This window comes from Maniola hyperantus, chromosome 18 (assembly GCF_902806685.2).
Source record: "Maniola hyperantus chromosome 18, iAphHyp1.2, whole genome shotgun sequence".
Lineage (NCBI taxonomy): Eukaryota > Metazoa > Arthropoda > Insecta > Lepidoptera > Nymphalidae > Maniola > Maniola hyperantus.
Window position 1 is genome coordinate 10,378,341 of NC_048553.1, and position 23,535 is coordinate 10,401,875.

A 23,535-nucleotide genomic window follows, 5' to 3' on the forward strand; every position below is an offset into this window, starting at 1 on the left:
CATTTCATTTCATTTCATTTCATTTCATTTCATTTCATTTCATTTCATTTCATTTCATTTCATTTCATTTCATTTCATTTCATTTCATTTCATTTCATTTCATTTCATTTCATTTCATTTCATTTCATTTCATTTCATTTCATTTCATTTCATTTCATTTCATTTCATTTTATTTCATTTCATTTCATTTCATTTCATTTCATTTCATTTCATTTCATTTCATTTCATTTCATTTCATTTCATTTCATACCTATTTATAAAATTAATATTATCCCCGCGACTTCGTCTGCGTGGACTAAACGTTTGAAAGTATCATTAGAATGGTTCTAAATGTAGTTTTTTTACCTACTTACTTACTATAGTTTTTTGAGTAGGATTTGAATCTATATTCCATAGTCAACTCAAAACACTTGTAAAATATTAAATGATTGTTTTATTTTGTACCGGCTTTAATAAGGGTGTTACAAATCATTTGTTGTTCTCTAGTAAACAAATCGAGGCCAGTAGGTCAGTAATGCGTATGATCTGAATGAAAATATATTTTCTTATCACTTAAGTACTAGGTAGGGATATATAAATATAGTATAGTATGAACTTGTAAGGAGAATTTATTGTGCATGTATTCATAGTGCAAGTAATCTGTACCTCATATTTTAGAAAACTTTTACCGACTATCTTCTTTAGCAATCCATATCCATACTAATATTATAAATGCGAAAGTGTGTCTGTCTGTCTGTCTGCTAGCCTTTCACGGCACATCCGTTCAACCGATTTTGACGAAATTTGGTATAGATATAGCTTGCATCCCAGGGAAGAACATAGGCTACTTTTTATCCCGGAAAATCAAAGAGTTCCCAAGGGATTTTTAAAAATCTAAATCCACGCGGACGAAGTCGCGGGCATCATCTAGTTTAACATAAAGTTATGCTTACCTACCTAATTGTAGCCACCGAGAGATGTAGAGAGCCGTCATAGTGGTTAAGACGTCCGCTTCCTATTCGGGAGGTCAGGAGTTTGATTTCGGGCACACACCTCTAATTATGCGTTTTAAGCAATATGTCACTTGCTTTAACGTTGAAGGAAGTGAGTTAACCTGCACGGCTGAGAGTTCTCCATAATGTTGTCAAACGTGATAAAGTCTCTCAATTCACACTTGACCAGCATGGCGGACTATGGCCTAAACATTCTGATAGGAGACATAGGATGTACTGGGCCGGGCGATGGGTTTATCATAATGTTGATGCCCACCGAACGTTACCTACCAAACGATCTTTTGCAGAAAAACAACTTATGGTACATACATAATTTTTGGTACTAGGTAAGTAGCTACTACTTACCTAGTAGGTACCAAAAATTATTCGCTACCTACGTAGATAATAATATGATTATAGATAAGATATGTCTTTCTCTACATTATTCTCTACTTTTAATACAGGTAGAAGTTTCCTGAAACAAAATTACAGCATACTTTGAAAAGTTCGGTCATAGTCGAGTGAAAATTCTCAACCAATTTGTTGTACCACAACTTGGCTCATTGCGATTACCATCAAGGGGTGTAGCGTCGTGGCATGACGTCACGCATCACTCCCTTAACGCGATAAAGCCTCTACACACTGCTTCAACTTCCAACACCACACATTCCAAACTGATGCTGCAGACTTCAAAATTAAGCGATGGTAACCTAGTGGTTAAGAACGCACAACGGACGGCTACGCCTATAAGAGTGGGAAAAGAACCGAGGAAGAAAGAAGATAGTGGTTAAGACTCAAGACGTCCCGTCAGTTTCCTAGTCGAGGGGTCCAGGGTTCGATCCCGGGCACGCACCTCTAATTAAGTATTCGGAGTTATGTGCGTTTTAAGCAATTAAATATCACTTGCTTTAACGGCGAAAATATTCATTCATTCATTCATTCATTCAAAAATAGCATCGTGAGGAAACCGGTATGCCTGAAAGTTCTCCATAATGCGTTCAAAGTGTGCCAATTTACATTTGGCCAGCGTGGTAGACTATGGCCAAATCCGTTCTAATGAGAATCAGTTCAGAATGCTGAGAGGAAACCCATGCTCTGTAGTGAGCTAGCGATGGGTTGATCATGAAGTTAGAAAATAGAGTTTAGGCGTACATAGACAAAATGAGACTATTTCATACTAATTAATTTCATAGAACTTTATACTAGTATTTCACCTCGACTTGATTTTCTTTGACGTCATAACAAACTTTTCTTTTTTCGTCGCGGTCGGTGGAATGTTATCAGGATCATTTTTAGGGTTCCGTACGCGATGGGTGCCAAACTGCCAACGGGATCCTAAAAATGATCCCAGGGTGACATTCCACCACGAAAAAAGAAAAGTTTGTTTACTTTGTTGTAGAAAGAAAAATCTCAATTGGTCCATGGAACAAATTAGGATATTAGGATAAAATCACAGATGATAAAATTGTCTCATTTTGTCCGATGACGTCAAGTTCTATAGAGCAAATAGGACTTACCCCATACCATCCTTACTCTGTGGTTTAGGGTTGTAAATTGGTCTCGTATGTAGTGGCTAATAAGCTAACGGCTACTGGCTCTCCTACGTAATGACTCCTAATAACGCCTGTAACAGTTACCTACCAAGGCGCCTGCCACAACAATAAAATCGTTTCTAACCTTGTCCTATTTCTATTTGAAAGAAATGCTAAGGTCAATCTTGATCCTTAGTTCACCTACTAGACTCCTAAATGTGAGTGAAATAGGTAATCGAAAAAGAAAAACAGCATTTTTTCTTCGAATAACAATAATATTATCTATTCGTAGCATTTAAAGCATAACTCTAAGGCAAAAACTCATTATTTATTCAATAACTTTGGTAGGAATAGTTGAGATGACCTATTGAAATAATGTACTCATAAATATTGAGAGTTGAGACACTGATACCTAGTTGGCATTTTCAAGATCAGATACAAAATATGTGGTTGTGAAGCAGAAGTCCGGGGTCGCATCGGGATGGCGAAAAGTGCCATATATGTCTCAACTGACAAAATATGGAGAGACAATGACATTTCGCAATGGACCACGCTAGAGATGTAATTATTCATCCAAGGGACCACGTTACATCTAGTCCGCACGCTTACTAGTTTTGTCACTCATTACTTGTATTGTATTTCATTAGGATTATTTCACTGAGATTTCACTGTTTATTATGATTAATTGTGTCAATCGCGTTCTGAAATCAAATTTTCCCCGCTAACAGTAAACGGTGACCTGGTTTGGTGGACTGGTGGTATAGTATAGGGAGTTGCGTGCCGCCCAGCGCCGTGTCCGAGCGGGCAGTAGGTGGCCGCGGAGTTGGTAAGACTCTCGAGGGTCAGTCGGAGCCTCGCGCCCTCCGCGCCCGCTCGTCGCGACTCGCTACACTCACTACAACCCTCGACACATGGCACGCATGCCGACTAACCCTCTCTTGTTATGGAAAAGCGTGCAGTTAGCGGCCGGGGCGAACCCATCCCGTCCATCCTCAAAAAGCCTAAGAAAAGTCCCACAGGCGACCTCCTCGACAAAAGTTCCAAGATCAAGCGGGAAAGGAACTCCAAAAAGGGTGATGTAAACACCCCCCTTCCACAGGGGTGCACGCCACTTATGTATGCCTGTCAGCAGGCAAACTACAAGTCCGTTGTCGATATCCTCAACAAAGATGTAAGTTCTAGTAATGTTTCAAATTTTCTGTACAAAATATCGACCGTTTTTTTAAAACTTCATAGGCAATGACAAGGTACTTCTGTAGGGAAATAAGCAATAAGACTGCTGTGCTTTTTGGCGCAGTACATTTAGTATAAAAAGATATAAATCAAGAGGTTTTAATGGTGTGGAAATATGAAACGTTAGCTTTGTTTCTAGTACTTAGGCCCCGCACGCGATGTTACCCCGTGACGCCAGCCATGAGCCATCGTATCGCATCGTCTAGCTGCTTGTAAACAATACATCAAAGTGAACTCATTTCCGTCACATGTCAGTTTAACTCTGCAATGGTTACCAACGATATTTTTTTTGTTTAATTTCTATTAAGTAACTACTTAGACTCTTTTAAAACGTGTTTGTTTGTTTGTTTGTCTACCACCGTATCAAAAGCTACAGCTGAGAAAGCGACGAAAAAATGCGGAAGTTACTCTTTACAAAAAGTTTTTAAAAACTTATTACTTTTTTTCATACCTAATCGTTTTTTCATTTTAATGGGTACTGGTAAAAGACATATTTTCGCGTGACATGTTTCCTTTAAAACTTTCTACATTTTTCTATTTCATTGGTTACCAATTTAGGAATAAGATCTACCTGCAACAGCTGCCTATGTAAGTAGAGTTCTGTTAAGAGATGATGTTCCTATATTTATCCATTTTTTAACCACGGATAGGCGACGTTTAGTCATTGGCCACAGGTAGAATCTATCAGGTTCACCCTGGGTTTTTTTTATTTGTCGCTTATATATAACTAAAAAAATAATACGAAGTAAGTAATGTAATACATTGCTTCCTTGCGTGATCCTCGAAGCTGTTAAATTGAAAACCTTTCAAGGAAATGCAGCGAGGTAAATATCGAAGCACTGGGAATACATAGTACCTACATACCTAGGTAGTCAATCAATATGTATATTCAACTGGGCGTAAGGAAACGTTCTCACGTGCCCTGTAACATGAGTCGATTATGTAGGTATGACATGTGTTTACCTTGTTAATTATGCAGGGGTTGTGACTTGTGATTGCTTCATCTTCATAATTCATAAGGTACAACGACGTCTAATATGAGTGTTTATGTATCTACGAGTAGGTACGAGTATATTGCTGATTACGTAGTTATTCGTTTCAAATGTGCTTTTGCTTAACTGATTTTTGATCAATCAAATATCACTTGTTTTGAAGCAAAACATCGAAAGAAACCCTGCATGCTTGCGAGTTCTCCATTAAAAATGTGTGAAGTCTGCCAATACGCAGTACGCACTTGGCCAGCGTGGTAAACTATGGTCAAAATCCTTTTCATTCTGACAGCAGACCCGTGCTACTGTTGTGGGTCGGTAATGAGTTGGGTTGAGATGACGATGATGATGATTGGTTAATTATATCGATTGTTTCTTAAATCCTAAAATAATAAAATACCTACACACTCTCAGAGACTACTGTATAACGCTCACCACTGCGGCAGGAAGGGTGTCAATGAGAGCAAATCGAGGAGGACGCACTGGCCACCATAAAATGACTATCATCCTAACTAAATTCTATCCTCCACAGCCATCATCAGTGCGTATTCGAGACCGTGGACTTCGCAGCGCGCTCCACTACTGCGCATCAAGCAGTGCAGGGGTAAACCAAGCAGCGCGGGCGGCGTGTGCGGACCGCGTCCTCATGGCTGCACCGGCCTTAGCTGATGCACGAGACGCTGATGGACTGACACCCTTACATCTGGCAGTCGTGCATGGGAATGTGCCATTAGTGCAAACGTTGTTGGCTGCTGGTGCAGATGTTAATGCTAAGGATAACGAGCAGCACACTGTCGTGCATTGGGCTACTGGTAAGACTAATGTTGTGATTGTTGTAAATTTGGAAGTTATGCAAAGGAATGTAGGATTAGTTCAAACGTTGTTACAGGTGTCAATGCTAAGGACAATCGGTAGCATATTGTTGTACTACAGGTAGGTAAGTCATACACACTGTTATCCAAGGTCCGCACATCCTTTCATCTGACAAAACTTATGCATGGGAATGTACTTATTATTAGTGCAAACTTTATTCGCGAATGCGTAAGATTCACACTCGGATATCATGTTGAAAATGTACCTACGGTCAAGATGTTTGAGCAAAAAATTGGATGGAAATACTCATGATACGCAATTGGGACGTCCATAAACGTCCATGGTGATGATGAATTAATCTTTCTTTTTTCGTATATAAGAATGATAATTTTGGGAAAAGGTTAATTTTGCTTCACTGATTGGGGTTCGCTAGAAATAGGTACCAACTAGAATAATGAACGAAAGAATGCATTGTAAATACAATGGAAATGATAGTATCTTGAACCGATTTGGTTCAATTTTCAATTGGAAAAATATCTTCTCTATCTATGGAAAAGATCAACTGTTTGAAATGGCGTGTTTAGAACGCCACCACACAAAGTAACACACTAGGTCAAAGCCATTGTACAATGATGTAATGTGGGGTAAACGAAATTATGTTACGACTTTAATATTTTAAGTTTACGAACGTATTTCAATTCACTGTTACCTAGTTTTGTAAGGACTCTCTCATCTTCTCATAACGTTCGATATAAGGTTAGGATAGGATAACTATTATTACTAATTTTTACATGCAAAACATTTCATAAAATTCATGAATTTCTAAATGATGGCCGCGACTTCATCGGCATGGAATTAGGTTTTTAAAAATCCCATGAGAACTTGATTTTCCAGGATAAAAAGTATGTCCGCCCTCGGGATGCGCCAGCTATCTCTATGCCAAATTTAGTCTAAATCAGTTAAGCGGATGGGCCGTGCAAAGCTAGCAGACAGACAGACACACTTTCGCATATATAATATTAAGTATTCTTGATATTCTCGTTAGATCTCACTAGATTACGTTTGTAGAGTTGGCAATTCAGCTGTTCTAGACTTCTAGGCAATATTGCGGTGTCATTCCGCCGCGGTTCCGGCTTCACAGTTCACATTATCATTGCATTCTACGTCACGCACGCCTCATCTGTAACGAATTGCCACAATTTGCCAATCATTGCTCGCTGTATCAAGTTGTTGCTTTTCTAAACTTGTTTCTATTGACGTCATGAGAATCGATAGAGTACGAAGAACTTAATTCTCATGTTTCCTATTTTTCCTTTGATTTTCTATGCTATTTGTATTTAAAGTATCTACTGGTACCTACTTATGTTATTTTTTGCTTCGGAATATGTAGTTTAGAATTCAAATAGGTAATTCGTTATAAAATACATTTTGTATATGTATGTAATTAGGTAGGTAGCTATATCAATTTTGTGTTAATATTTTACTGGAAACTTGGCAAAGGAAAATGTCTGAAAAAATCGTTTTTTAAAAATTATATTTTGTAAAAGTAAAGTAGAATAGGTAAGACTTACACTTTGTTGTAAACCAGAAAGTGCCTTATCGTTCCGGGTTTGTGTATTTTGCTTAATATTTCCTATCGTTTCAGCTCTTACCTTTTTAATGAAATTTAGGTAATTGTCCATCAGACATGGCCTTTTCTTTCACCATGACCTTTGCTAGAAATTACATTTTAAGTAATAGCGCCAAATGGTTCATTAAATCACCAAACATCAAACACTAAGTAATAGCTGCTGTAGGAAAAATATTACAGTTTTAGTTTGCTGATTAGAATCATATTATTAGGTAGTTACCCTAGTAATATATATTAGGTATTAGTAGCCCTTGAAGGCTGTTGGCTATATCATTTAGGTATACCTACTCACCTACCTATTTTCATTTTTCTCATGAGCTTCGTTTTGATGATAGAATGCAAGAAAAAAAACTTAATTGCTTTTATCATTCCGACATAAAGATAATAATATTATAAGTATAAGCGTCAATTGTAGAGTTTTTTAAACAAACCTTTTAATTTTATTCAGAACATAATTAGACGTTATTTTGGTAGACACTGATGTCAATAGTATACTAATCCCGTATAGGCAATGCCCGTAGGCAAGGAAAAATTAAACTAGGTACCTACTTACTTTGATACGAAGCTAGATCTAACTGCCGTACTCAGAGTCGCTTAATAGTTAGGTAATTAAGATCGAGTTAAACGAGACAGAGCTATATTTTTCACATAAATCTGTCTCGTTTTAACTCAATCTTAAGTAACGATTAGCGACTCTGAATGCGGCGGTAATATTATCTACAACTTAAAATTATGATGTAACATTGTGAAAGAGATACCTACAAGTTTCAAGGAAATTCAGTAAATTTTTTGATCGACCAAATGGAAGTAAGACTCCAATTACACTCCACTGATGAAATAAAATTGTATGTAGTGAAATGAAATATTTGAAGACTGCAGTATTACCTACTATGGCAGAGGGTGGACAGAGTAACCAAAGTTTGTATGTCGTCGTTAAGGGGGTGTGGGGTGTCCAGTGATTACATTATTGAGCGGCAAACAAGGCCAGGCCCTTGAACCCAGGCTAGAGCATCTAGGACTCGACTTTTACACGAAAAGACTAAAAAGGTCAAGACAAATGACTCAGCATTCGAAATTAATAGCTTTTGGTTAGGCTAACTGGCTACAATATCTAGGTAAAAATGGCTGTTGTTCAGTTTATTATATACTTAAACATCTATAAAAATCAGTCTTAAGTTCACGTACCTACAGTCCAATTTGTAACATAATGTCAACACCTAACTGAAGAAGAAAAAGGCAACGATACCAAAGCTGTAACCCTATACAGTACTTTAAAATATAAAAAGACAGTAGGTACCTACCTACTTAATAGGAAATTAGGTTATCTGAGCCGTATTAAGACTTCATAGTCTAAGTTCATCAACTAAGCGTAAAGCTCATGCTAGGGGTAGGTACGAGTTACGACATTAGTACAGTGCAACGGTGGGATCTGTACTACCGACCTTTCTTATTCACCTTTTACACTGTCCTTAGGCTTTCAGTAACTTGTATAACTTATAATTATCTTAGTAATGAAGGAGTGCTTTTATTGTATTGTATTAATCCAATAGTTTGCGGCGAAGTGGGTGCACTGCGGGCAGTGCTGGCAGCCGGCGCAGACGCCGCCACGTCGGACCAGCACGGCGGCTACCCGCTGCACTACGCGGCGCAGATGTGCGGAGCCCCCGCGGCTACTGACCATCAGGTATTTTGCTGTTACTTATCTACATTATATCATTAGCGTACAATTAATTATTATCAGACACATTATTATCGTTATCAATCATATAACAGAGCGGTGAGAGCCGCATGTCTCATATTACCATCCCTCGATTGCGATAAAATGACAGCTACCAGATACAGTGTGACGATCGCAATTACCTCTGATTAGCCGACACTCGCTCACTATTTGCTATAAGTTACAACGCATTTTTGCAACAAGGATACCTACCACAAATTATTCAGTCAATCACACTACCTGAGATTTTAATAATGATTGATGGAGTCTTTCCGTAATCGACGTGCAGGGTTTTTAATGGGCACCCTCTTAATAGTGCTGGTAAGAATCCCTGATATTAGGGGCACTAATATCATGACTGTTATCAGAGTATATTTGTATAAAAATATACCTACATATTTGTGTTATAGAATTTTGAAAGCGCACACTGCACATAGATCGACTTTAAAAAAATAATTTTCATACTTATGTTTTTACAGAGTAGAGGAGCAGCGTTGGAAGTTCTTCGCGCACTAGTAAGGGAGGGCGGTGCGCGAGTAGACGTCCGGGACGCTGACGGCCGCACGCCGCTGTTGTGGGCCGCCTCCGCTGGTTCTGCTGCAGCGGTACTGGCGCTACATCAGGCTGGCGCTAGCGTTGATGATGCTGACAGGTATAGATTACGCGTATCAGTCTCCAAATCAACAAAAAAAAAACTGTAGAGTTTCTTGCCGGCTCTTTTCAGTAGAAACTTCACTCTGGACTGGTAGTAGAGTCACAGACGGAGGATTTTTGAATTCAATGCAATATAAAAATACAATATTATACAATTTATTTTGGCAGAGATGGGTTAACGGCATTACACTGCGCAGCAGCTCGTGGTCATACTGAAGCCTTAGAAACGTTAGTAGGACTTTGTGGTGCCCGTGTTGACGTTGCCGATTCGCACGGATGCACACCTTTACATTACGCAGCGGCATTGGGCCATGCAGACGCAACTTCAGCTTTGCTCGTCCATGGAGCTGATGCACATCGACAGGACCGAAGGGGAAGGAGTCCGGCACATACTGCAGCCGCGAAAGGACAGATAGAGACCGTCCGTATACTGGGTAAGTTTATTAAAAACATATAAACACCAATTCAAGATGTTTCGAGTAGATAAGCAATTGAGTATTGGGTATTGTTTACAGGCGCCAGGGGAGCAAATTTGTGGTTAAGGAATTCTAAGGGAGATTTACCATTACACGAAGCAGTAGCGTCAGGACGCAGAGAGTTAGTGAAGTGGTTGCTAGATGGACGGCCATCACAAGTGAATGCCACAAATCACGAAGGACGGACACCGTTACACATTGCAGCCGTTACTGACAATGCTGATCTATGTCGTCTATTACTAGATCGTGGCGCTGAAGCTAATCCAGTTGCAAGATCATCAAAAAATGAACCTTTAACACCTTTAGACTGTGCGGCAAGCAGAGGTCACAGATCAACTGCTAAGTATTTGCAAATGCACGGCGGCTTACCAGCTTCAAAACTTTCAAATACACAAATAATTATAGATGCTGCTCAAATCACTGGCCTACCAACTAGAAAAGTTACAAGTACAAAAATTGATGTACGCGATCGAATAAGAATAGAAAAACGTGAGGTAGTAGAACTTTCAAGTCCAGCTTCAGACAAACGTAGGATAATTAAACAAAGAAGCGAGGTTGATTCATTAAGTTCATCGTCGGACGAACGGAAAACTAAAAGAAAATCACAAAGTGAATATACTGGCCGGTATCCTGATCGAAGGAAAAAGTTAGCTGAAAAGCAAAAAAGTTTTAGTGATGGGTACGATAGTGAATTTGAAGGATATGACAAACATAAGGACTATAAACATAAAATAAAGAGAGATATAAAAGAGAAAAAGAACAGATCAAGAAGTGAACCTGGTAGACGCAGTAAAGAAAGTACTAAACAACGGAGACATTATAGATCTACTTCAGAAAGTTCATCAGACTCATCAGATCATTCAAAAAGAAGAAAGAGTAAACGGCATAGAAAACGCCATAAAAGAAAATCAACAACTTCTGAGAGTAGCTCAGAGTCAAGTGAACGGCAAACAACAAAACGAAGAGGTAAGAAAACATCAATACACATTGAACATGATGATGAGAAACAAAAGGTTAATATTGTTAAATATAAAAAAGTAGAAACTCCACATCAAAGTTCTGAAATTGCAGAAAACGATAAAGACATAGTAAAAACAGACATTGCGCCAGTACATCAAGATATTGAGGCCACTAAAGATACTCAACTAAGTAAAAGTAAAACCCATAGTGAAACAGAAACTGATACTGTTTCTGTTAAAACAAATATGGTTATAACAGAAGCTCAAATACATATGGAACGTGAATCGAGTCAACATGGTAGTTCAGAATTGACAGTTACGATGGATTCATCAAACAATGTGTCCATAGAAACTACAAATTTGGCTGTTACACATAAGGATGGAAGTGAAAATGTGGTGCACGATGACGATAAATTAAAAGAAAAAGAAGCTGACTTTCAATTGGTAAAAGATGAAATTGAAGCAAAAACAGAAGAATCGCCTTTAGAAACTATAACAACAGAGAAGGAATCAAAAAGTCAAATTGTAGTTACCGATGAAAAAATTGTACCCAAAAGTATTGATGCTTCAGAAGAAGCTAAGTCTGAGCACAGTTTAGAAACTGAGACTGAAAAGAAAGAATCTTCGGAGGACAAACGTAAGGAAACTGAAACTCCAGACAAAGAATCTATAGATAAGGAGACTCATGGAGAAGTAACTCAATTATCTAAGGAAAGTAGTTTAGAAAAAGCACGAAAAACGTCATTTAAAGTTTTGTCAGGTCCAGATGAAATCCAAGCTGAAGATAATGAAACCCAAGAGATTAAGTCAAACTTAGAAAATATTGGTAATGAATCCCAAGATAAAAGTCCCACTGTATCTTTCTCCGATAAAGATGAGGTTTTCAAAATTAAGGACACAGATGCCTCTGAGCACTTAATGGGGGAACATGTTCATCATGAACAAGACGGTGAACTTGAAAGTGTAAAAAAAGAAACTGCTATAAACGACAGCAAAGATAGCTTTGAATCCACAGAAAAAGAAATCAATATTAAATCGACTACTGCAAGTTGCGATGAAGCTGTACCAGTCGATAAAGGTATCCTCAAAATTTTGGATGATGGTATTTCAAATGATAATATGGCGGAACAAAGTTTTGAACCAGATGATACCAGTTTACCACTTGCTCAAGCATCTCCTCGACGATCGAAATCATCAAAAGATAGTCAAGGTAGCAGTAGAAAAAGTAGTATTTATGAAACTGAAAGTTATAAAGTTCTCTCAGATACAGTAGGGGCAGTTGAAGTAGGCACAGGGATACTAAAAAAACCAAGTATTGTAGATGACGAACCAGATCCAAATTATGAAAGCCTACGTAGGGATAGCTCATTTGGTAGGATTCCCAGTATTAGTGATAATGAAATTTATTATAGTCATTCAGAAGCAAATGGAAGAAGAAAACGTTTTCGTAAAAAAGGTAGGACAAAAAGCCGGATAACGATAAGATCCAAAAGTGAAAATTCTGAAAGAGGTTACGAATCGAGTGGGTTATTGGATTCAGGTTTTGAACCAAGCCCTAGGCCAGTTCAGCGTTGCATCATGAGTCCAAGACTGAATGCCTATTACCAGCAAAGAAAAAGTGCAAGGGTTACGGGAGTGGCTGATAGTAAAATACCAGTCCGAAAGCCGGGGGACAAAAGGGCTGTCGATATGCGGTCGGTTACACAACGAATACAAACAAATATGAGAAGGTACGCTTGTCGTTACGTACGTCGTTGTGTACGCTTGTTAGTAACTACTCAATCTTTTTTTTGTTGGAGATTACAAAAATTTACTTTTTTCAGATATTATTGCGAGCGCAAAATTTTTCAGCACTTGCTAGAACTTAAACGTCTGCAAATAAGAACAAGTAAAGCAAACGAAGCTGTGCTAGTCAAACGAGCTATAGATGAATACAACAAATCAAATTTGGCTCAAGTTGGTTTAGGTCCTTACAACAATACGGAGTACTCCTTTAGCAGTTTTGAAAAATTTCTTTACAATAGCCTAAGGAAGCTACAGAAGAGTGGGAAGAAGCAATTAGATAATTTGCCAGAGAAACCTATAGATTTTGACTATGGAGAGAGTGAGTTATACAAAATGAGTGCTATACCAGACAATCCTTGTCTGTGTACGAGCAAGACACATCGCTGTTTTCATGCTGTACATGCATATACTGGTATTCCGTGTTCTGCTTACAGTAAGTGAAATGTTTTTAATTTTTGTGTTTCCAGTAATTCCCTGATCTTATTTTAAATGTTTATTGCAGTACCTTACAAATGGAATCACCATACGATGCCGAAACCAGCAACAGCAGGCCCAACAGTTAAATCTAAAAGTTTTCTGCCTAAAATCCATTCTAAACCACCTTCGGGTAAAGCTCACGTCACGTTAGAAGTATCGCATGGTACAGAAAAGCAGTTGATAGCATTGCCAGCTGAAAAATTGGATAGAAATAAAAAATATTATGTAACATTTACTGTAAAAGGTTCTGAACCACCATCGGACAATGATAATAATGCTTCGCCAAAACCCTCTACCAAGACCGTTGGAAGTGGCTAGATAGCATTTGAATATTTTGATCATTGATATTGCAACCTTTTATTTGAAGTAAAAAATATCTATGTAATAATTTAAAAAGCATGGATAAATGATGAACGATGATATATTGTATCTATTGCACTAAGATTATAATAATTATTGTTCTCTTTAGTTACTTATCACTGCCATTTTGTAAATGCTTAATGCTTATCAAAATACGTGACGATATAATATATACTAGTCAAATTGTGATAACGTTAGTTTAAATAATAATATTATTTGTTATGATGATAAATTATATATCATTAAGTACATGCTACCCAAAATTCAAGGAAAATATGATATATTTTTGTATTTCTATCTTAAAAGAAAATAAAATCAATATTTATTTAGATTTAGATTATTAGTAATCAAAGGAGAGAATTAGTAGGTACACTATTGTAATTTTTTTATGATCCTATTACTATTTATTAGTTGTATTCTATGGTTTTTCAATTTGTTAAAATATAATTTAGTGTCTTCCCACAAAGAAGAAAGGTACGCAGACGGTATTATATTTTATTAATGTGCAACGATGTTACACCTACATAATAATCGTCGAACATTTTAAGTACGTAGATAAGGTCAAAGTTGCCCCATATTATGAATAATTTTTAATGTATATGATGTAAGTAAAGAAAGCATTGTCTTTCCGTGGATTTACAAGATTATTTGAGATTAAGATGTATTATATATTTAATTAAAACAATTCTTTTATTTACTTAAAGATTTTCATCGGTTGAACTCGCAGACGATCAGGACGAGTACTGCCCATCGACAGTTTATAATCTCTTAATGTACAGTACCTACTTATGTCATGATCGTCTGCGAGCTTATTGTAATTCGACGTCATAACTACAGTACAGTACTAGTAAAATGTATTCGTCCAAGATTCATCCATCATCTAGGTTTTGCAAATCATAAGACATACATTATAGTATTATTTATTTATAATATTGATAACAATAAAGTAACAATGTAAAGTATAAGTAATAGTTACTGCTATACATTACAACGATTAAGCTACAGAATAAACAAAAAAGAAACGGGAGAAAAAAAAAATCGATTCACATGCAAAGCAATAATAATTAATGAAATATTAAGGTATGGCTTTAACTGCATTAACTTAAATCAATCCTAAGATTTATTGACAAAGAAAAACAGTAGTAGCAATAGAAGTAGAAGTGTTAATAATAGCACTAGTAGATATAATTCGACAGAATTATGAGCGTAACATAGCGGTAATAGGTACTCAGGCAGCTATACTCCCAGTAGCAAAGCAACGCCGGCGAGAGTCCAGCGAGTTGGTTTATCCCTCGTCTTCAAATTGAACGTCCACACGAATGTAGGACCTCGCATTCTGCGAAATAAATAGCAACCTTACGGTATTTAAAACATACAAAATAGGATTTAATACTAGGACAGTGAAGGTTAACAAACTCAAAAGAAATAAAGGAGTGGATTTAAAATACTCGATGAATTGACCCTTATAACAATCAAAAGAGTAAGAGATCACTAAAGAGATAAGGTGACTCTTGGAATGAAAAAAATATGAAGAAGAATTAACAAGTTTTCTTTGTACCTATACCAAAGCTCGAGGGTGTAATTCTAAAACCCAAAAAGTTCCACCCAACCTAAGCCTTATTGGGTTTTAGCACTATACCTTTGAAATATGCTTTGAAAGGCGTATGTCTGGAGAAAATGAAAGAAACAAACTCAAAAGAAAGGGAAATTTTAACTGACGAGAAGTCTGTATTATAAAATTATGTTTTAGATAATATTATAATGTGGCTAATTCCGTTGTACACGAACTCTAAACTAAACTAAAATGGCACGTCTAAATCTATTGCTATCCCTTTCATAATGTTGCTTGCGGGAAAGGATAGCACTAGATTTAGATCCGATAATTTAGTTTAGTTTAGAGATTGTGTACAAGAGAATCGGCCCCAATTGCCTTTTACTGCAAAACAGTCTAAAGTTCTTTGAAGAATGTTACAAATATAGCAGGGAAATACACAACTTGCCTCATGACATGCTATTTGCAACAGATGTAGCTAATCAAGATTTTAACAATAAGAAAATTCACATTTTTATTGAGTCAGGATTTGTTGACTTGGTTTGGCACTACGTTCGAATTGTACTTTTTCTACGCATACTCACCGAACTTTATAGACCGGGCACTCGTAAACATTGCGCGTGTCCTGCTTGTCCTGAGTGACTGCTTTGATGTAGATGACGGGCATCATCGGGAACAGTTCCATCATGTAAGATTCCACTATGCCACCTACAGCCGTGTCCCATCGCGCGCCTTCCATATATAGACCGTGAATGTTTGCCCCTTCACGTGGCGGAGCACTGAATATAGAGACAGTTTGAAGCCATTGGATGAATGTTCTCGTCAGAATATAAAGTTACCATATAGTAATACATACACGTCGACATGTAATAAGGCTGACATACATAAATGTAAAAGCCTGATAATAAAAGATTTAAAAAAAAAACTTGTAATAATTACAATAGTCATTAGAATAAGATTTTTAACTAGATGATGCCCGCGATTTCGTCCGCGTGGATTTAGGTTTCTAAAAATCCCGTGGGAACTCTTTAAGTTCCGGGTAGCCTAGGTCTTTCCCCGGGATGTAAGCTAACTCTGTACCAAATTTCATCACAATCGGTTAAACTGTGGGGCCGTGAAAAGCTGGCAGGCAGACAGACAGACATACACACTTTCGCATTTATAATAATATTAGTATGGATGAGCAGGAATTTTCAGTAAAACTTCAAGCTGACATGTTAAATAAAAAAATATGAAATTATTTTTGAAACAAATGGTATCCATATCCGGAACAACTAGCTACCTATAGGTAGGAACTTATATGAAGATAATAAACCATAAAAAAAATTAAGGCAAAATTTGAGTCTGTAATACAGCCAGAACAGAAACGTTTTAGCGTTCTAGTACGATGCCATAAAAAACCAGCCTGCTGCAGCGTGGAAATTATTATTACTCCAGATTTTTCAGCTAAGCGCATTGCATATGCTGGTAAATAAGGGTACAATTTAAGATGGTATACCTTAAATTCCACCATTACTTAACATCACGTCTTGATCTTACCGACAATTTTAACCACTAACTTGAAATCTCCCCTATTCTTCTTGGTGACGTCACAGTTGAGGCACATCTTGTCAAGCGGCCATTCGTTCTTACGCGCCGTCTGTTGCATGATGGCCGTCAGGAATGACTGCGGGTTGAAGAATCCCGCCAGCCACACCGCCGGGGGTAACTAGATGTTTAAATAAGCAAGTATTGATTCCAGTCCATGATATTATACAAAGAGCTAAGCTATGCTTGCGTATCAAACAATTTAAATATCACATTGCTTTAACGGTGAAGGAAAACATCGTCAGGAAACCTCTATGCCTGAGAGTTTTCCATAATGTTCTCAAAGGTGTGTGAAGTCCGCCAATCCCCACTGGGCCAGAGTGGCAAACTATGACCTAAACTCTTCTCGTTCTGAGAGGAGAACCGGTTCACCAATGGGCTGGCGATGGGTTGACCATGATGATGAAGCTACTAAGCTTACGTTACGAGAAAGAGAAAAAGTATAGCTCATTCACCACGTGCAGAGAAATAATGCAAATCGCATTCAACATGTTTAAGGACACAAATCTAGATTTATCTAAAATAAACTATATTAAATAAAAATCAAAAGTTATGTAAGAAATAATATAATAAGTTTACGGTTTTGAGAAAAAAGCAAAAATGTAACCTCTTTTTAAAGATATTTTCATACTAAAGGTCTCAAAATAGATGACAACTTAGTGAACTTACGTTAAAATCGCCAGACCAGTTCTCGAGCTCAGTGAGACGTAAGCACAAGTCTGAAAACCACGCAGCAAGGCCTAGTAGACTGGGGTAGGCTAGCTTCGTCCACGAGTCCGGCACGTGGTCCATAAACAATGATTCCATTAATTTCTCCATATCGCTGCTGATTGTCAGCTCCCCCTGTACGATAGAAAATTTAATTTTAATCATCAAGTGTAGAAGCTGTAAGCCATGATAACCAACTAGCCACTCAAAGCAAAAACGAATTGAAATACCATTAGTAATTAATGTTCCTCCGCTTTGCCAATCAGCTCTTAAAGCTAAATATGTAGTTCCATCACTTGGTTAATACTGTTGACACTTCTGTAAATGCGCTATCTTTACGCTGAGCGCCATAATGGTGAACGAGGTAAGCACCTCCCACCTTGTCCGTCAGTTCTAAAAGATTTAATGGCTCTGGCACCCTGTGCTTGATTTATCATTAGAATCTATTTCTTCAGGCCCAGCTCCAAGGCTTTAAGCGAACGTGAGATTTTCCTCATAAGCCAGTTCATTCGCTCGTTTCTGCAGCGCCACGATTGTGAAAGGGATCAGCTTCTTCACCCTTGCCCGTCAAGTACCTATTAATGGCTCTGGCACGGTCCAAGTAAAAGAGCATGGATATAAGATATCCATGATCATTTGAACCTATTTCTAACTTTTTTTCATTTTCTTTACCTTCAACCCCAGCTCCAACTCCTTCAGCGACCGTCTGATCTCCCCCATGAGTCGGTTCATTCGCTCGCATTCCTGCAGAGCCACGATGGTAAAGGGAGTCAGCTCCTCCACTTTGCCCATCAACTCTTGAAGGTTGAACGGCTCTGGCACCCGGTCCATGATATCATCCAAGATCGTCCGAACCTATTTGTGATGATACAAAAATGTTACAAAATATATTAAGAATAAGTTTTGCAGCAACGGTGCATTTTATCTAAACTGTGAGTTTCAACCTATTGGTTGTTACTAATTGTTTGTCAAATTAAAGAGGTAGATCTGCAGCTTATGATCATACGTATGACGGACAAGTAGATAAATTACCATTTCCTCCTTGCTTGCTCCGCCGCCCGCTTGAGCGCCAGCATCCCGTGGTTGCATCTCAAACACAACCTGTGAATGGTTATAACTTTTAAGAAATAAGTCAAGATTTTCTACATATACAATTCTATCTATTTTATAGATAATTCTTATTGTATCAGTCTGGGTGGACTCTTCGCAACCCGCTGAGCTCTGTAGGTTACTCTGGTTTTCCTACGGATCTCCACATTTAATTTCTGATTTAATTACTAGAGAAACGTAACAATAGTTACCAAAAATTCAAAATGATTACTTCACCTTAAAAAGTCGTTCAGACACCGTGGTCAAGTAGCCGATCTCGGCGTTAGGGTGCAGTCCGTAAAGGTACGGGGTCTCGTCAGGCAAGAAGTCATCTATGTACTGGTGGTACCCCACGTAGTCTGAGTTTGGAGGTGATATGAATCCTGGCGCAAGCGTCAATTCACCATCCACCTACACCCCATATAAAAGTGGTTAGAAGGATAACCAAGAAACCATAAGCTTAATTTCCTATAACCAAACAAAAACTAAAATAAAACATGCCAAAACAAACAAATCTGAATGGTGCAACAGGCAGCATGTGACACGCACCGCCCTTCCGGCCCTCCCAATGCTAAACATTCAGGAAAAGCAAGCCGTCAAACGCACCACCCACCACCACGACGCAACATTATACAAATCCCCAAAACACTCTCAACGCACGTTTCTGACATCGGAGCATCCTCAGGACTCAGGAGATTATAATATACAACGCACAGTTGCAAAGTATATCATGGACTTCCACAAAGTAACGTCTGCTTATAATATTATGTACAGCATTTGGTTAGAAGGATATTTAATTATTCTGTTTAATCGAATGAGAACCTTTAATAGTGTTAAAAAAAGGATTCTAAAATGGTGAGTAAAATGCTGTGAAAGAGATGATTGTATAGCAAAATCGCTTACAAGTTCTGGCTGCATGTATTCTAGCAGAAAGGTCCGACACAGTCGCCTGTCCCAATCATCTGTGATGTGTCCACCATACATGATCTCACCGAAGAGATATCTGAGATCTTCCCAAGGTACTCGAGGATTGGCCTCCAGGTAATTGAATAGCACATACACGCATATCGTTAGGTCACCGAAGTTGAATGGGTACACCCTAGTAGTTTTTAAAATATAATACACCAAATTAAAGGAATTAAAATGATATTATAGATATTGATAACTGAATCATCGAAATATGAATAATATACTTATGGACTAGAAAGAGCAAAAAAATTTCAGCTTTTATAAAATACTGGCACGCACTGACGTGACAGACTTTCGATATTTTATAAAAGCTGAAAATTTCTCTGCGTATTGTCCCCAACACTGGGAGGAACGTTTGATTGGATGTTTCTTTGGATCATGGTGGCTTTGAGAGATAACAGTTAACAGACAGTATACAGTCATAGGTGATAGTGGAAGATTTTTGCTGCTATACCTATTGCACTTATCAATTACCTGTTCCATCCTTGTGGGCCGAATTTCCGCCGTTCAGCGACTACAGCGTGGAAATAGCAGAGCGCAAACAGTACAGCCTTGAACTCCGCTTCCTTGCTGCACATTTCCAGGGTCTCTTGACTGAAGTTGTCAAGAGCCTGTGAAATTTATAAGAGAACAAACTCTTGAGGCATCGTGGGACATCAGACTGAATGTTTTGCATTAACATGTTTTAAGCTAAAATTTTAATATCGATATCGATTTAATATAGAAAACAAGCGCTCTCCGTCTTAGGCTGCATCATCACTACTTAGTCAGTAAGTCTGATTGTAGTTCACAAAAAAATGTGCTGCCTGTTTTATATTTTTCTCATTTTGCCTCACTCAGGTCCATGGATGCGCTGCCCAGCCAATGAAGAGCATTTAATCGCCAAGATCGTGACGTTTTACTTCGTGAGTTAGATTGCCATCCCAAGCTTAGGTTCAGTAAAAACATTTAGCCTATAGGTATAAAATCAACTGAGTAGTTCAAAAGAATAATAGGATAGACAAAAAGCCAAAGATTCGTAAATAAAACAATATTACATATGAGTACCTTATGTAAGTTAGCCCACATTCCAATGGGCGGTTCGTTTGTTATTTTGATAGCAGATTCTAAAATTCCTTGGGGAATGATATGGTATTCGGCGCTGGGTGCCGGTTCTGCGCTTAAGAACAGTCTAGAAATAAATTGCACTATTGAAAAAAAGAAAACTTTGTTTATAGGTAGCCCTCAAATATTAAAAAAAAAAACATGTCAATCATGTAACAACTCAAAAATTTGTGGCGATCATAGGGGATCGGAAACGGTCCAAGCAATCCAGGGAATTCAAGGACCCACACAGCTCGAAAGAAGAACTAAAATTATGCCGGTGAATGAAACGAAATAAGAATTTGACCAATCGCGCCTAAACGATGGAATAGTCATCGAGGAGTTCAATCAGACGTCTATCAACCAATGGTGGGGGGATTGCCTAAGTAAATGCAATATGGCTCTTCTGTATTTAATCATCCTAGGTTAAACATGCCTCCGATTTCATCCAAGATTTTGAAAGTCTTCTCAAGATGTTTTGATACGGGTTTCTGTGGCAAGCATTTCCTAGTACTGCAATGTGCATAGCTCTATCCTCAATATCCGACAAACCGTCAGCTAGTTTGGCCGCTTCATATACTTTAAGTATGTTATTGAATATGTACACGTCGAATGTACTTTGGAAATAGATTCCTATAGTCTTTTTGAAAAACTCAGCTTACGTCTTAATTTGAATATACAGACCTGTAATCTGGGAGAGGATTTTCGAAAGTCTCCTCCATCTTCTTCTCCAGAGTGGCCAACCACTTAGCCACCAGATGCACATTCTGCAAGATGACCCAATGGCCATTCACTGCGGACACGCCCATTGCCTCTTCGGCTACCACTTCCTGGCCTTGACCCAGAGACACAATGTGGAAATTCCTTTTGTCCGTTGAAAACCCGAGCTTACGACCCAATTTTTCCACATCCTAGGTATATTGAAATTAAATGTCATAAATGTATAGTACTAATGGTAGGTACTCGTATATTATATAAAATGCTACAACTATTTAGGGAAAACTTGATTAAGGCAGCTCAGTTCGGTGCTTTCTCCATACAAACGTAGGAGGGAAAATACAACAATATTCGATATTGTACGCACAAAACTAAGAATTATATCGATTTATCTCGTCATTATCTAGGTTTATTGATATATAAAATATTGAAAAAAATATTGATTCAAAAGTTACGAGGCTCAAAAGATTCCTATTTTAACACTAAATTAATGACAACTTTGGGCGTAAATAAATAAGATTAGGGATATGAAAATTCTAAAACAATTTATCATTAGACGTTGTTTATTTATTCATTAGTTGAAATAACTTTACTTTGCAAACATAAATTCAGCAGTTTTTTCTCAAAAATACTTTTCCTAAACCCTTTTCGCGCGCTTGATTTCAGTGAAAATCATCGTGCCTCTCAACTTTCTCATACAATGTCAAGTGAAAAGCAAACATGTTACCCACGTGCGCTGCCAATTTTGGTCGAGCGTCCTGCGTCACCTTAAATAAATATTGGTTTCACTAGTCACGAAATTCGAATTTTCGAACATTAGTATTCAGTGCGGAATACGGTATTCCGTTCCATTAGTATAGGGATATTTTGTGTAAAATTCCAGCTTTCCTGTGCTGTTTAAAAATTTTCATACCACCACCAACAAACTAGGTAGGTAAGTATACTTATCATTAAATTACTGCCTTGAAAAATGTACGTTACTTTGTAGAAAATTGTAGATAGCTGACCTTCCTTTTATCCATACAAGTGTCTCAAAAAAATCACAAATTAAAGTTGACACTGACTAACCTTCAACGGATCAACTCCTGGCGATAGAATAAAGAACATAGGTGTTGTACACGTGCTCTCTTCGAATGACTTCTCCAAGGATGGAGTTCTCGCCTCAACGTATTTCGTTCCAAGGTTTTCTTCGCAGAACGCTCTAAAGTATGAGGGGTGTGTATTTTTGTAATGCACTTTATTTATATTTTAGAAATATAAATATTGGTGTAGGCAATAATTTTATTAGCCTGATCTCCTTGAACCTTAAATATTATTACGTCCATGCCACTTTAGTCTGCCACACTTAAAGTTTATAGAGTCACAACCAAAAGCAAAAAAACAGACAGTTAATGAATATAAAACAATTCTGAACTTTATTATACCTACCCAGAAGCATATGACATGCGGTCAGGCCTGAGGGCGCGCAAGATGCAGAGTCGCTGCAGAGATGTCTTGTTCTTCCAATCGCCGGGCAACTTGTCTCGCTCTGGAGCCTCACCATCCGTATACTTCTGCCATCTAGTAGAACATATTATAAACAAGTTAATTAGTACCTTATTAGTTATATTTTTCTTCCTTAGATGATATTGATAGTATGTAATAGGGATTGTGATAACAATACAGATTCGTGGTTTGTTTTCTCCAGAAAATCCCTTGCTGAACAACTTAATTCATAGCCACAGCGCAGCGTCTGCAGTTCTACATCCAAGCTACCAAAACCATCGTAGAAAATTAAGCTCAAGCTTAAGAAAAGAGTTTGGCTATTCTGACAGTCACCAGAACGGCTAAAGGTTCTGGTGATAGTAACCAAAATGAGCACTATAAGATTTGTATTTAGCCATTTAGGCTATATGGAAAAATAAATACGATTTCACCAATATTAAGGAGAATTACTACTGTAACTACGGTATCAATACCTACCTTTTCGCGGCTCCTTCGATGTCCTTATCCAGGTTTTCGAAAGCGTCCATCTTGGATAGCGCCACAATGCCGCCAAACGAACTATTGGACAGCCACGAGTAAGGCGAGCTCACGGGTGCCACCGCGTACTTCAGCAAGAAGTCCAACTCCCTTGGATCTACTTTACCCTCAATTTGTAATACCTGTGAGTGTGACACAAACTCTAACAACTAGGTAAAGTTCTTGCATTTCCTGAGGGCGAGTGGCTCATGCTTGTTTCGGTTCGTATCGGT

General features: G+C 37.9%; 2 protein-coding genes across 4 annotated transcripts in view; one reads left to right on the forward strand and one right to left on the reverse strand.

The window, feature by feature from the left end:
* The first annotated feature begins 3,313 nt into the window (after nucleotides 1-3,313).
* Nucleotides 3,314-14,272, forward strand: LOC117990553 (inversin-A). Of its 2 annotated transcripts, XM_034978002.2 has the most exons (8): nucleotides 3,315-3,674; nucleotides 5,258-5,537; nucleotides 8,719-8,852; nucleotides 9,365-9,537; nucleotides 9,708-9,973; nucleotides 10,055-12,704; nucleotides 12,798-13,192; nucleotides 13,262-14,272. In XM_034978002.2, exons 1-8 carry the CDS (start codon nucleotides 3,447-3,449, stop codon nucleotides 13,552-13,554), a joined length of 4,419 nt encoding a protein of 1,472 aa, XP_034833893.1. In that variant the 5' UTR covers nucleotides 3,315-3,446; the 3' UTR covers nucleotides 13,555-14,272. The 2 variants fall into 2 exon arrangements, with proteins under 2 accessions (XP_034833894.1, XP_034833893.1); XM_034978003.2 differs by lacking the exon at nucleotides 13,262-14,272 and having other exon boundaries at nucleotides 3,314-3,674; nucleotides 12,826-12,889.
* A 237-nt stretch (nucleotides 14,273-14,509) lies between these two features.
* Nucleotides 14,510-23,535, reverse strand: part of LOC117990719 (dynein beta chain, ciliary-like) — a 60,211-nt gene continuing 51,185 nt past the window's right edge. For both annotated transcript variants that reach the window (XM_034978203.2, XM_069504497.1), the window contains 14 exons: nucleotides 23,264-23,445; nucleotides 22,730-22,861; nucleotides 22,370-22,502; nucleotides 21,269-21,495; nucleotides 20,549-20,672; nucleotides 19,976-20,112; nucleotides 19,436-19,631; nucleotides 18,770-18,943; nucleotides 18,476-18,544; nucleotides 18,116-18,298; nucleotides 17,405-17,578; nucleotides 16,708-16,856; nucleotides 15,733-15,927; nucleotides 14,510-14,932 (listed from right to left, as the gene is read on the reverse strand). In XM_034978203.2, coding sequence (XP_034834094.2) covers nucleotides 14,833-14,932; nucleotides 15,733-15,927; nucleotides 16,708-16,856; nucleotides 17,405-17,578; nucleotides 18,116-18,298; nucleotides 18,476-18,544; nucleotides 18,770-18,943; nucleotides 19,436-19,631; nucleotides 19,976-20,112; nucleotides 20,549-20,672; nucleotides 21,269-21,495; nucleotides 22,370-22,502; nucleotides 22,730-22,861; nucleotides 23,264-23,445 — 2,175 coding nt within the window. In that variant the 3' untranslated portion in view covers nucleotides 14,510-14,832. The remainder of the gene's footprint in view (nucleotides 14,933-15,732; nucleotides 15,928-16,707; nucleotides 16,857-17,404; nucleotides 17,579-18,115; nucleotides 18,299-18,475; nucleotides 18,545-18,769; nucleotides 18,944-19,435; nucleotides 19,632-19,975; nucleotides 20,113-20,548; nucleotides 20,673-21,268; nucleotides 21,496-22,369; nucleotides 22,503-22,729; nucleotides 22,862-23,263; nucleotides 23,446-23,535) is intronic.

Excerpts from the sequence above, each read along its gene's own strand:
- LOC117990553 (XM_034978002.2), top strand. The coding sequence starts at position 3,447 with ATGGAAAAGCGTGCAGTTAGCGGCCGGGGCGAACCCATCCCGTCCATC. Across the intron at positions 3,675-5,257 it reads TCGATATCCTCAACAAAGAT|CCATCATCAGTGCGTATTCG; the intron begins GTAAGTTCTAGT and ends TATCCTCCACAG. Across the intron at positions 12,705-12,797 it reads ATACAAACAAATATGAGAAG|ATATTATTGCGAGCGCAAAA; the intron begins GTACGCTTGTCG and ends TACTTTTTTCAG.